The sequence below is a fragment of the Leptonychotes weddellii genome, chromosome 5 (assembly GCF_054177405.1).
Source record: "Leptonychotes weddellii isolate Sample4059 chromosome 5, ASM5417740v2, whole genome shotgun sequence".
Classification (NCBI taxonomy): Eukaryota; Metazoa; Chordata; class Mammalia; order Carnivora; family Phocidae; genus Leptonychotes; species Leptonychotes weddellii.
The window spans coordinates 146,490,966-146,505,918 of NC_138373.1; the positions used below are offsets into that span (position 1 = coordinate 146,490,966).

At 44.7% G+C, this 14,953-nt stretch overlaps 1 protein-coding gene across 1 annotated transcript in view; it reads left to right on the forward strand.

Annotated features, from left to right (window-relative positions):
- ABTB3 (ankyrin repeat and BTB domain containing 3) overlaps positions 1-14,953 on the forward strand; it is a 284,577-nt gene that overhangs the window by 247,540 nt on the left and 22,084 nt on the right. The window contains exon 12 of the mRNA XM_081822359.1: positions 14,334-14,439. Within this exon, the coding sequence (XP_081678485.1) occupies positions 14,334-14,439 (106 nt within the window). The remainder of the gene's footprint in view (positions 1-14,333; positions 14,440-14,953) is intronic.

Sequence of the window (14,953 nt, forward strand, 5' to 3'; positions counted from 1 at the left end):
CCATCTGAGGTTTATGAAACAGCGTTCAATTGGGTGGCATGGGCTCTGAGAGGTGTGAGTCGGTCAGGGAAGGTGTCATGGAGGTGCGGAGACATGAGCAGGCCTGGATGGACAGATAGGAATTCAGCAGGAAGAGGGAAATGGTACAGACCCTGCCGAGGATCCTGCAAAGCCAGGCCCTGGAGAAAGCTTTTCGGGTACAGAGGATCAGGTGAGGGTCACCCCTTCCTCACGGGCCTCCTAATTCCCGCAATAGGGAAATGCTGCAACCCCATTAAAACATCAGTCCAGCCCTTGGGCCATTATGAGATCAATTCTTAAAAATTTCTTTGGGGTCACTTGTTCGGCGCTACCATATAGATGTCTGGTCCCAGCCAGTGGGCCATGCGGCATTATTGTGTGTGTTGCTAGAGAACTTTGAGGATGGACAGTGGTGGTGTGCCCATCCCCCAGCCATCCACTGGGGTGGAGAGCCAAGGGCAGGGGGAGACAGTGACCAATGCCCCACCACCGTGGCCACCAAGCACCAGGGGTGGCAAGTCTGTCTGAGAGGCTGGGAGGAGTCTGTGCATCAAGTTCCACATATCCTGAGGGCTTCTCAGTGGGCCCCAAGGGCCTGTATGGCACAGTGGTTCAGAGCACAGACTCTGGAGCCAAACTGCGGGGATTCAAGCCTCGCTGTGCCACCTCCTAACCTTATGACCTCAGTCAAGTTACTTAACTTCCGTCTGCCTCAGTTTCCCTACCTGAAAATGGGGACAGTAATTATATTAAACCTCTTAAGGTGGTTGTGAAGATAACATGGGTCAGTGCCCTTCAAATTGTCCCTGTAAATTAGTGAGTGCTTTATAAGTGACTCCGTCATAAAGATGGCCTCATCAGAGGACGTGACGCTTCCACTATTTCCCAAAGGGTGTTCTGTAAAAACCATCCCATTGCAGGGCACGTACCAAGCAGCCACGAACACTGACCTGAGAACAGGCCGGATGTCAGCTCTTTCTGCAGGCTAACATTGGATTACTCCAGTTTCTCTCCTGCAGAGCCTCGAATACCCTAATTCACAAAGGCAATCAGGGGTTTCCCAAACTCATCTGACCTTGGAACCCTTTTATAATGAACTGTCTCAAGACACAAATGAGGATATTTTTAAGCTAAAATATATATTTTATATTTACTATATGCCGGGCACTCTTCTAAGTGTATTATAAGGATTAACTCAATCCTCACGAACAACGTTTGAAGGAGGTAATGTTCTTATCCACATTTAACAGATGGGTAAACCGAGGCACAGAGCAGGTGATCACTTGCCCAAGATCACACAGTTAGTAAGTGGCAGAGCTAGGCTGGAACCCAGGCAGCCTGGCTCTAGCACCAGCCTCTTACCCCTTTGCTCCAGAACAGACTTTCTAGAACTCTGGGGTTCCCTCTAAGACAGTGGAGCCTCTGAAGTCTCAGGGGGAAAGGGCCTCTGAACCAGAAGGGCAGTGTGGGTTCCCCTTGCCAGGCTGGGCCCACGGGCTGTCCAAAGAGTGAAGAGGGGAGCAGAGAGCTGCCCTCTCTGGATGTGGCAGTGTCGGTCCAACAACAAAGCAGCAACAACACGGCCCGTCCGCTGTCTGAGCCTCGGGGCACCTGGCCTGGGGTCCAGAACAACTCTCATGAGATATTCTCGTCAGCAGCCTAGCCTTAGCCCAGAGTCTCAGGGCCCCCTGCGGGCTGGATTTGCACCTGATGGAAGCCCCACCAGGACCCAAAATGGGAGCGGGGGTGCCAGCCCTTGTATAATAAGCCACAGCAATTCCACAGAGAGCAAAACCTGATGGAAGCATTTCAAAACCAAACTCTCCCTGCCCCTCACTCTTCACCCCTCCAACTCCGAATGAATGAATAGAATGAATGAATGAATGGAGTGGTGCTTTCACCTGCAATTACCTAAGAAACCACTTTAGTGAAAATCATTCCTAAATCTGTTCCCAGAGTTAGTGGTTCTAACTTGTTTTTGGTTTCTTGGTTTTTGTTTGTTCCTTTTTTAGGGTATAGTAGGAATTCCAGAAATTACTGAGGCATCCTGTGTATTAAGTAAGCCTAATCCATAGGTTTTTAAAGTAAACTTTATTTTGGAGTTTTGGAGTATGACATACATACAGAAAAGTGCCCAGATCATAACTATAGAGTTTTCACAAGGTAAATATACCTGTGTGATCAGCACCTAGGCCAAGAAAGAGAACATTACTAGCACCCCAGCAGGCCCCTTATGCCCCACTCAGCTACTACCCCTTAAAGGGCAGCCAATGGCTGGGGGGGTTGGGAAGAAGGGAGGAGCCTTTGCCAGGAGATGTGGACTAGAGCCTGCTCCCCATCAGCCATACTGATCTTCAAGGGTGGAGGGAGCCAGGGATGAGGCAGGAGCAGCTCCTTGTCAGGAGCCGACAGTCTGGGAAAGATGGTGCACTCAAGAGTTGGGTTTGCTCTTATAGGGGCTCAGGGGCAACCCCTACTGGTGAAGTGTGGTATTACACATCATGTATATTGCCAGTAGGAGGAAAGACGAGGTGATCAATTTCCCGTGGCTACATTGTGAAGCCAAGCATTCCCCAAGCACAAGTGATATCCCTATGGTCAAAAGAAGACTGGAGAGAGACGGGGGCAGAGAAATCCAAAGAGTTGAGAAAGCTCTACAAAGCTTGCCCTCCCATCCATCCTGTTAGAGTGATGGTCAGTGGCCACACGTCACAGAACTGCCTGGCGTTGTTCCTTCTCCTTCCATTAAACGGGTCCCGTTCAGATCGCATCTGCCGTTCTGTGTGGACAGGGATCTGGTTTTATCACATGGATAAAAAATAGTGGATAAGGAGATAGAAATTCCGGAAATAAATTCACTTTATGGTCAACTCACAGGAATACAGCTGTCCTATAAATGAAGCATATGCCTTCCCATCCTTGACTTGCTCATTCATACATTACTTGATATCTGGTTGCAGATGTGGGTTTTTGTTTTTTTTTGTTTTTTTGGCTCCCCCTTCTAAATTTTACCTACAAAAGAATTCAGCGTCTCTAGATCTTCCAGGAACAGAACAGTGTAGCCATTTCTTAATATACACCTGTTTAAAGAAAGTTCCTGGTCCGTTTCTCCCACACGTAATTCCCCAGAGCGCTGATTCATTCCACAGTCACCAGGTCTCACTATGCTGTAGTGGTGATGGGACCGACACATTCTTTCTCCTCCTGGAGCTTACTACGTCCAGGGGAGGGGCAGACACACGGTAAGCCAGGAAATGGATCAGCAAGAGAGAGTGAGAGCTTGATACATGCTATGAAAAAAAAATTAGACAATGATATAGTGTCTGGGGGTGGGGCAGGCAAGGCGTAATCTAGACAAGATGTAAGGAAGGTCTCACTGAGAAGGTAGCAACCACCCAAGTGAGGAAAAGCTCCAGCCATGCAGGGGTCTGGGGCAAAAGCATTCCAAGTGGGGAGTGTGGGAGCTGAGGCTCTTAATGGAAATGTGCTTGGTGTGTTGAGGTGACAGGAAGAAGAGCAAGGTGACTGAGGCGGTGGGACAAAGGAAGAAGTATCAGAGATAAAAATCAGATTGCATGGAGTCATTCTCCGTGGTGAAAAGTGTGGGTGTCCCTCCACGTGCAGTGAATAGAACACCACTGGAGGTTTTAGACAGAGACAAGACCTGATCTGTGGGGTTTTTTTCTTGTGATTTGTACACTGTTTTATTTTTTCTCAATTCTTAATTGAAACATCTTAGTTTTTTAAACTTTTGATTCTGAGATCATTATAGATTCACATGCAGTTGTAAGAAAAACTGTAGCCTTTACTCAGTTTCCCCTATTGGCAGTACCTTACTAGACTATGGTAAAATATCACAACCACCATATTGATGTGATACAGTCAATGTGCAGAAAATTTCCATCACCCACAGGATTCCCTCATGTTGCACTCTCCTAGCCAAACCCATTTCCCTTCTGCCGCCACCCCACTCTTACCCCCTGGTAACCACTAATCTGTTCTCCATTTCTCTAATTTTATTTCAAGAATGTAATTTCAGGGGCTCCTGGGTGACGCAGTCAGTTAAGCATCCGACTCTTGGTTTTGGATCAGGTCGTAATCTCAGTGTCGTGAGATCGAGCCCCACATCTGGCTCCACACCCAGCATGGAGTCTGCTTGAGATTCTCTCTCCCTCTCCCTGTGCTCCCCCTGGTCATGCACTCTCTCTCTCTCTCTCTCTCTTAAATAAATAAATAAATAAATAAATAAATAAATAAATGTTTTTTTTAAATAGAATGTAATTTCAGTGGGATCATATGGTATATGACTTTTTAGAATTGGATTTTCTCACTCAACATAATTCTCTGAAGAGTTATCAGGTTGTTGGATGTATTCATAGTTTGTTTCTTTTCATTGCTGAGCAGTATTCCATAGCACGGACCTACCATGGTTTGTATACCCACCTACCCACTAAAGGGCAGCTGAATTGTTTCCAGCTTCAAGCTATTACAAATACAGCTGTTCTAAACATTCATGCACAGGTTTTTGTATGAATGTATGTCTTCATTTGTCTGGGATAAATGCCCAGGAGTGCAGTCGCTGGGTTGTATGGTAATTGTGTGATTTGTTTTTATTTTTATTTTTTTTAAAGATTTTATTTATTTATTTGGCAGAGAGAGAGCAGGAACACAAGCAGGGGGAGTGGGAGAGGGAGAAGCAGGCTTCCCGTGGAGCAGGGAGCCCGATGCGGGGCTCTATCCCAGGACCCTGGGATCATGACCTGAGCCAAAGGCAGACGCTTAACCGACTGAGCCACCCAGGCGCCCCTTGTGTGATTTGTTTTTTTGTTTTTGTTTTTTTTTTAAAGATTTTATTTATTTATTTGAGAGCGAGAATGAGAGAGAGAGAGAGAGAGCATGAGAGGGGGAAGGTCAGAGGGAGAAGCAGACTCCCTGCCGAGCAGGGAGCCCGATGCGGGACTCGATCCCGGGACTCCAGGATCACGACCTGAGACGAAGGCAGTCGCTTAACCAACTGAGCCACCCAGGCGCCCCGTGTGATTTGTTTTTAAAGAAAGTGCTCAACTGCTTAGAGAGCGGCTGTACCATTTGACATTCCCACCAGCAAAGTAGGAGTGATCCAGTTTCTCCACATCCTCACAGTTTGGTATTATTGCCCTTTTTTATTTTAGCCGTTCTGTTAGATGTGGAAGTGACATCTCATGGTTTTAGTTTTCATTTCCCTAGATGGCTAATGGTGTTGAACATATTTTCATGTGCTTATTTGCCATCTGTACAATCCTCTTCAGTGAAATGTCCCTTTGTGTCTTTGCCTGTGTTCTAATTAAGTTGTTTGCTTTTTAGCTGTTGATGTTGATACGAATCTTTTGTCAGACATGTGGTCTGCAAGTATTTTCTCCCATTCAGTAGCTTTTCTTTTTATCCTCTTGACAGGGTCTTTCACACAGCAAAAGCTTTTAATTTTGAGGAAATCTAATGGATCAGTTTTTCTTTTTATGGAGATTATGCTTTGAGTATCAAGTGTCAGAACTCCCCTTGCTCGCCCTAAATCATGAATATTTCCTCATTTTTTTCTAGAAATTTTAGTTTTATGTTTTATACGGACATCTGTGATTTATTTTGCATTCGTTTTTGTATGAGGTGTGGGACTTACCTCAAGGTTTTTGAGTTTTGTTTGTGTGTTTTTTTGTTGGTTTTGGTTTGTTTGTTTTGCCAGTGGATGTTGAGTATCCCAGCTTCGTTTGTCGGAAAGGCTATCTCTCCTTCATTGAATTACTTTTGCACATTTGTCAAAAGTGAGTTGGGCATATTTGAGTGGGTCTATTTCTGGGTTCTCCACTCTGCTCCACTGATCTATGTGTCTGTCTCGCCACCATTAATCATACCATCTTGAATAGTGTAGCTATAAAATAAATCTTGACATTAGGTAGACTTACTCTTTCCATTTTATTCTTCTTTTTAAAAATGATGTTAGCCATGTTTTTTGGCTTTCCATATAAATTTTGTGGGTTTTTTTCAATTAAACTCTACCCTCGATATGGGGCTCGAACTCACGACCCTGAGATCAAGAGTCACATGCTCTATTGACTGAGCCAGCCAGGTGCCCCTCCATATAAATTTAGGAATAAATTTACTGTATCAACAACAACAACAAAATCTTGCTAAGATTTTTATTGGAATTGTGTTAAACCTCTATGTCAATTCAGTGAGAATTGACCTCTTTACTATATTAAATCTTTCAGTTTATGAATTGTATGTCTCTTCATGTACTTAGATTGTCTTTGATTTTTTTTTTTTTGAGATTTGTTATTTATTTTAGAGAGAGAGGGAGAGCAGGGAGAGGGGCAGAGGATGAGAGAATCCTAAAGCAGACTCCCTGCTGAGCACAGAACCCAGTGCAGGGCTCCATCTCACAACCCTGAGATCGTGACCTGAGCGGAAATCAAGAGTCAGCTGCTTAACCGACTGAGCCACCCAGACATCCCAATCGTCTTTGATTTCTTTCATCAGTACTATGGAGTTTGCAACATACAAGTCCTGTTTTTTTAGATTTATATATATGTATTTCTCCTTTTTTTTTTGAGCAATTGTAAATATAATATTTTTATTTTTTTGTCCACGTGCTCATTGCTAGCTCAAAGAAATACAATTGATTTTTGTATGTTTATCTTGTATTCTACAACCTTGCTGAACTCATTTATTCTAGGATTTTTTTGTAGATTTACTGGGATTTTCTACTTAGATAATCAGGTCATCTGCAAATAAGGACAGTTATATTACTTCCTTTTTCAATCTGGCCCTGAAGATTTCTTTGGGGGAGAGTTTTTTAATTATGAATTCAATTTTTTTAAGAGCTATACAGCTATTCAAATTATCTATTTAATATTAGGTGCATTGGGGTACTTTTTTTTTTTCAGGGAATTGGTTCATTTCATCTGCGTTGACAGATTTATGTGGGTAGAGTTGTTCATCATAATCCCACTTATTATCCTTCTGATGTCTACAGTCTGTAGTGATAGCCCGTTTCATTCCTGATTTTGTTAATGTGTCCTCTTTTTTTTCTCTGTCAGTCTTCCTAGAGATTTGTCAATTTTATTCATCTTTTCAAAGAACCAACTCTGTGTTTCATTATTTTCTCTACTATTTTTCTGTTTCAACTTTCATTGATTGCTGCTCTTATCTTTATTATTTGCTTACTTTGGGTTTATTTTGCTTTTCTTTTTCCAGGTTCTTGAGTAGGAGCTTAGATTATTGAGACTTTTTCCCTTATGGATTATTTAACGGTGTGCTGTTTAGTTTCCAAATGTTTGGAGATTTTCTTATTATCGGCTATTGATTTCTAGTTTGACTCCATTGTGGTCAGAGAATACCTTCTGTATTACTTGATTATTTTAAGTTTTCGAGTTTGGCTTTATGGCCCTAAGTATGGTCTAACTTGATATCTTCCATGGACACTTAAAAACACTATTTTCTGCTATTGTCACATGGAGCGTTCTATAAGTGTCAATAAGATTCTATTGGTCGATGGTGGTGTTGAGTTCTTCCATATCCTACAGATTTTCTCCCTATTCTATCAGTTTCAGATAGGGGTGTTGAAGTCTCCAACTATAATTAATGGATTTGTCTGTTTCTCCTTTCAATTCTGTCAGTTTTGGAATCACATATAAGGCAGTTCTACTGTTTGGCGCATACACATTTAGGACTACATTGTCTTCTTGGTGAATAAACCCTCTTATCATTAAATAATGCTCCTCTCTGCTTCTATTAATTTTCTTTGCTCTGAATTCCACTTTATCTGATATTAATATAGCCACTCCTGCTTTCCTTTGATTAATGTTTGCATGATATTTTTTTTCACCCTTTTACTTTCAACCTGCCTTTTTCATTATATTTGAAGTGATTCTCTTGTAAACAGCATATAGTCGGGCTTTTCATCCACTCTGCCAACCTGTCCTTTCATTGGTCTATTTAGACCATTTCTATTTTATTGATACTTTAGGGCTTAAGTCTGCCATCTTATTTTTTTTAAGATTTTATTTATTTATTTGAGAGAGAGAGTGAGGGAGAGAGAGCACAAGATGGGGGAGGGTCAGAGGGAGAAGCAGACTCCCCACCTAGCAGGGAGCCCGATGTGGGGCTCGATCCCGGGACTCCAGGATCATTATCTGAGTTGAAGGCAGTCGCCCAACCGACTGAGCCACCCAGGCGCCCTGCCATCTTATTTTTTGTTTTCTGTTTGGTTTCTCTGCCTTTGGTTCTCTTTTCCTGCCTCACTATGGGCTACTTGAACATTTTTTTGAATTCCATTTTTATTTGTAATGTTTTTGATAGCTTTTGTATAGCTTCATTTAGCTTTTCTGGTGGTTGCTTGCAGTATTACATTATATATACATAACAGCACAATCTACTCATACCATCATTTTACCAGTTCAAGTGAAATAAAGAAACCTTACCTCCCTTTATGCCCATTTACCCTCCCCCATTCATGACATAATCATCTTTAAAATTTCCTCTACATCCATTTAGAACTATATCAGACACTGTTATAATTTTGGCATCAACCATCAAATATGATTAGGAAACTCAAGAGGAGAAAGAAGGCCTATTATGCTTACCCACATTGTTGTTTACCATGTTCTTTCTTTCTTCCTGAGGTTCCAAGTTTACTTTTTTATCCTTTCCTTTCAATTTAGAGAATTTTCTTCCACCATTCTTTTAGGGAAGTCTCCTGGTGATAAATTCTCTTAGTTTTCCTTCATCTGAGAATGTCTGATTTCATTACTGAAAGATAATTTCACTGGTTATTTTTTGCTTGTTATTTTCCTTTAAATCAACTTACCATCTGTTAAATGCACTTAGAAAGGAAATGCTCTAGTGCTGCCATAAATAGAAAGCCTGCATCCCATGCCATGAATAGAGGGGACATATCAAAATACACAGGTGACTATTTAAAAGCACTTTATTGTGTGTTCGATTTCATCTTGTCCACAATTCCAATGACAGACATGGGACTGTGCACTGACCTCAGGGAACTCTGGTGCCCCTCCCATCTCTTTGGTGCCCCCATACCTTTTCTGGGTATGCTCCAGCAGAGAGAGTCCCATTGCTCACAGGTCAACCCAGCATATTCCCCAAGGGAGGGCCCGGCTAGGGATGAACCACTGTTGACGATGGATTGAGCCAGAGAACTCACTGCCATTGTCCCCCTGAAAGTAACAGTATTTCCATCATCTCCTGAATTTGAGATGTGGCTTTTTTCACCTTTTAGCATTTCACAATTTGAAGTGGGTGTTTGAAAACGGATGTGTGCATTTAATGCAGTGAGGTTTTTTTTTTTTTTCTCTTCCTAAAAGCTGCCATTAATTGTATGACATTTTAGAATCTAGAAAAAGAGAGATGGGTTTGAAATATAGGAAATTGCTTTGTTTGAGGTGTTAAAAAATGGTCAAATCTCGGCATTTTCCTTTGGTTCCACCTAATGGTATGTTGTGACGCATTATCCCTTTTAGCTCTCCTAGCAACCTCACCAAGCAGGTATTTTTAATCCACTTTGGAAGAGGATGCCCAGACCCGGAAAAGCTGAGTAGCTTTCCTAAGGTCACAGAGCTAGTGAATGAGGAGGCAGGGCCGGGACCCAGCCCCACCTGGCCCCGCTGTCCATGTTTTTACCACTGTGTAGAACCCCTGCCTAACTCACCTAAAAAGGACCTTGGGGATCAATCCCAGAATTCCTTTCTGAAGAAAAGAAAATGTTTTGGTATCTTCTTAGGAGAGAAGTGAGGGTCTGAGGAAGAGAGGAGAGATGTCATCCCCAAATTCACAGGCGCCCATCTCAGGAGTCGCCTGCCAACCGTGGCATTAAGAACTTCACTTCATTCCCCTTTCGTTCTATGTAGCCACACGGTTCTGAGTCCTGAGGACCCAAGTTCACCCCGTGTGCACACCTGGCATTTTCCATGAGAGACCTGAATGGCTGGTACCCAGCAGCATACCAGTAACAACCACTAACCAGGTGCCGTGTACTCAGCTCGGCCAGACGCCCACCCATGCCCAGCCCACACCTCCTCCTCCTCCACGGGCTTGCCCTGGCCTCCCAGACTGGCCTGCTGCCCCTGAGAGTCAAGCCTTGTGGTGCCTTTACCTAAAAGCCCTTCTCTTAAATGTACAACTCAGAGAAGAATATAGGCATCTTCCCAGCACAACTACCCCAGCTCCCCATGCCTCCAAAATAGGATGAGCCTCAAGTTTGGTTAATTCCATTCTGCTGCCTTCAGGTTTGAGGCCAGAGTTAACCAAACCCAAAAGATAACCCAGTTCTTTGCCCCAAACTTACCATCTAACCCAACGGGTCTCACCCCACTGGAGCTATTAACTGATACTAATTACATCACCCCTACTTGCTCAGAGGAGCCTTCCTGGAGTCCTGATGCATTTGGGTGCTGGGGAACTAGAGTGAAAGATACCAACAAAACCTCTAGCTGGAGGAAATGCACGGGAAAGGGCACAGAGCAGACGCCTCAATAAACCCAGATGAATTTGAGGATAGAGTGGGGAGTTTTCTCGTGGGGCTCTGGTGTCTGAAAGAGAGGTGGTGGCCAAGAAAGCCTTGAGAAAGGCAGCATTTGGGGTCCTGACCTTGGGAGCATCACCATCAACCTTCACATAGTGTCCGGCACTTAGTAGATGCCCAATAAATATTTGAAGAAAGAATTAATGTGTGAATGGCTACATCACTTAGCACATGGCGTAATGTTCACATTCATGAAAACTTTAGGGGATAAATGAATAAAACCCGGGGAACTGTCAGTGTCCACTTTGACCCTTGACTCTTCCTCTTTCCCTTTCTCCTGAACTTCTAATACTTTCATAATTATCCTGTTTCCTCATGGGGCAGATTTTTTTTCCACTAGATTTCATTTTTTAGAATGGCTTTAGCTTTACAGAAAAATTGAGAAGGTAGCACAGAGTTCCCCATACAACCCCTCACCCACATTCCCCTATTATTAACATCTTACCTGGTATGGTACATTTGTTGTAATCAATGAGCCAACACTGATACATTATTATTAGCTAAATTCCATACTTTATTCCTATTTCCTTAGTTTTTGTGTAATGTCTTCTGCTCCAGGATCCCATCCAGGACACCACATTACTCCTCTTGGCGGAGACCACTTCTCAAGACTCGTTTTTTGGTGACCTTGACAAAATTTGAGGAGTATCGGTCAGATATACTATAAAGGATGCCCTCTAGTGGAATAGGGGGTGTTTTTCTCATGGTTAAACTGGGGTTGTGGATTTAGAGCGGAAGACTACAGAGGTTAAGTGCCTTTCCCACCACATCAAGGGCACACACTCTCAACATGAGTATTCACTGCTGGCGTTGACCTTGATCACCTGGCTGAGGGTGGTGCCTGTCAAGCTTCTCACCTGCAGAATTACTCTTTTCCCCTTTTCCCAACTGTTCTCCTTGGAATCGAATCACTGTGTGCAGCCCTCCCCTAGGAGTGGGCAATGATGCTCCTCCCAGGTAACTTTTAAGCATTTGAGGATTGTCCCTTTGGACCAGACGTGGCCAGCCCTTACCTTTACTTTCTCGGATGACACAGCACACACTGAAGTTAGACCACCACCAGTCAATCAGTCAATCAGCTGCCAAAGAAGAGCACCAGCTGCTCAGGCCTCTGTCACAGGCCACCGAGTCCAGGACGTGGATCTTCCTTCATTCCTTCACCCGAGGTGGTTAGACACTTGCTTATTTTTCCGTGGTTTTCATGCGTTAGAAACCGGACACAGTATCTCACTGCACTCTCCACTTAGGGTCTCACAGAGACCCGAAAACAAGGTGTCAACAGGGCTGTGTTCCTTTCTGGAACCTCCAGGGAAGAATCCACCTGCAAGCTCATTCAGGTTTGGGTAGAATTGAGTTCCTGGTGGGTGTAGGACAAAGGCTCCATTTCCTTGTTGGCTGCTAGCTGGGGGTCCCATTTTCCTCCCAGAGTTGTTGCCCGCATTCCCCCACTCAAGCTTGCCGTGTGGTCCCCCGCATTTGGAAGCCAGCAACAGCACATCAGGTCCTTCAGGCTTCAAATCTGTGACTTCCTCTTCTCCCCAGTCCCTTCTGAATTCCTCTTCTGCCTCTAATTTTAAAAGTCTTTTTTTTTTTTAAGATTTTATTTATTTATTTGACAGAGAGAGACACAACGAGAGAGGGAACACAAGCAGGGGGAGTGGGAGAGGGAGAAGCAGGCTTCCCGCTGAGAAGGGAGCCCGACGCGGGGCTCGATCCCAGGACCCTGGGATCACGACCTGAGCCGAAGGCAGACGCTTAACGATTGAGCCACCCAGGCGCCCCTTCCTCTTCTGCCTCTAATTTTAAGGGCTCGTGTGATTACATTGGGCCTGCCCTGATAATCCAGGATAATATACTTACCATAAGGTCAATTTAAACCTCAGTTAGTAACCTTAATCACTCTTGCACAGCCCCTTTTGCCCTGTAATGTAACATATTTACAGGCATGGTATCTCATGATATTCTCAGTCCCAGGGATTTGGGGGATACAGTCTTCCAGGGGACCATAACTGTGCCCAGCACACGGTGCTTCTCAAACCTTAGTGTGCATGGGAATCATCCCCAGAGCTCGGTATTGTGGCTTCTGAGTCAATGGGCCTGGGGTGAGCGTCTGCATTTCTGACAGGCTCCCAGGCCTCACTGTTGCTGGCGGTCTATGGAACACATCTTGAGTGGCAGGCTTTAGACCAGGGGAAACAAACATAATAGCCTCCAGCTCAGGTCAAACTCAAGAGAGAATATCCCTACATGCCTGTGGCTCTCAAACCTAAGAGAGCACCAGAATCACCAGAAAACTTGTTAAAATATAGATTGCTGGGCCCCACCCCCAGTGTTTCTGAGTCAGAAGGTCTGGAGTGGCACCTGAGAATCTGCATTTCCAACGCACCCAGGTGATGCTGATGCTGCTGGTCCAGGGACCACACTTTGAGAACCACCGCAGGAAGCCTTGAGACAGGCGATCACTTTGTGAGTGTTGAGAGGAGCGTTTAACACCTTTTGGTCATAAGGCATCATCTTTGAAAGCAGAATTCCTTTGTCCAATATTGATTGCATCCCCATAAGCACCTCGGTGGATCACGTCCGAGGCAACATGGTGCCTTTAATCAAACGGTCGAGTCCCTTTTCATGTGTTGAGCTGTAACCTTCTGCTTTGGGAGCACGATGAAATAGATTCAAGAATATCTCAAACCACGGACGTCATCAGTTGTCCCAAACACATCTTTTAAAAATCAAAAATAATATTTATTGTGCATATTACAAAAACAACACTTAGTTGTTTGTTGTAGAAAATGCAGGTAAAAAGGAAAACCTTGTAAGCCCACCCAAAGGTGGCAACTCTACTCTTCCATTTTCTATACATATCTGTCAGTCCACGTATATATACGTAAAGGGTTTTATTTCCAAAAATACATGGTACACACTGTGTTGTAACCTACTTTTCTTAATATATTGTAAATGTCTTTCTACCTCATCCCCATTTTCAGCCCCTAGTTTCAACCTCCTTCACCCAATAAAAAGTATCAGATGCTGTGATTCATGGCTTCCCTCCCACGCACCTGCAGATGAAGGGAGATTGTTGACCAGCAGTGGGTCCCAAGGGGGAGAGGCGAAAACATGAAGGACATGGGGCAATCAGAAACAGGCTCTTTTGTCCCTGTGTGATCAGAGGCAGCTGTAGCTCTGTCCCCCCCCTTTTTTTTTTTGGAAAAAGTGATTTCAGCTGAGCATTCCTGGATCCGGATGTGCCTCAGCACCAAAATCACATTCCTAAGAAGCTGAATCAGGAGCATTTGTGTCTGGGTAATGGAGAGCAGTCACGGGATCACAAGGGCTTCCTGCTGCTATTTTCGGGATAATTCACTGCTTCCAGAGTTATGGAGTATTGATAAAGGTGTGTTTGGGGTAAAAACTTATTTTCCACTCTGTGAGCTGTGACACTTGCTCTCCAATAGGTGGTAAATGACTGGGGCAAGAGAGAAGGATTTAATTACAAATTAAGCTTTCACCAGTGAACAGACCAGAAACAGACAACAGACAAGCACAGCAAGCACATCAGGGCCTGCTGAGCAAACTGAGTGTATGAGTGTATGAGTGTCTGGTGGGGGGGGGTGGAGGTGGGGGTTCTCTTGGAACCTGCCAGAAGTGTGCGGGCCCCTCTCGCCTGGGGGCAGGCATTCCTACCGACAGCTTGGATGAGGCCGCGCAGGGCCCAGCAGTGTGAACCGTTCTTTTTTTTCTGCAGAACGAAGTCATCAGCCAGCAGCTGTGCGTCATCTTCACCCACTGCTATGGGCCCTACCCCATCCCCAAGCTCACGGAGATCAAGCGCAAACAGACCTCGCGCCTGGGTGAGTGGTGCTGTGGTTTGAGGACGCAGAGGTAGCAAACGCCCCCAGAGAAGCTCGGCGGTGTTGGAGGGCACATGAGACGGATACAGGAGTCAGGCAGGTGGAGATCATGGTATCACTTATCACGTGATAACTGGAGACTATACCTTGGAAATGTGGACGAGGAGACTGGCCAATACCTCGTCCCTCTAACTAAGGGCCTTTGTCCCGCGGAGACAGACAGACGGACAGCCCCGGGGCCCGTGCACTTCCTGCAGGCAGATAGATTCCCCATTCCGAAGGAAGGCTGAGCTGTGCAGGCAGTTCTCCCCCTCCCCTCTAAGAAGTCCCTCTTCCTCCCTGAGGAGGAACAAGCAGGGGACAGTGACAGGCCAGCAGTGTTTCTCTAATGGGGTCCCTCTGCAGGGACGCAGGAGGAGAGGAAACAAGTGACCTCCCCCTCCACACACACACACAGACACACACACGGGGAACGTACCTGAGCTGAGGATACTGGACACTCTGAAATCCCATC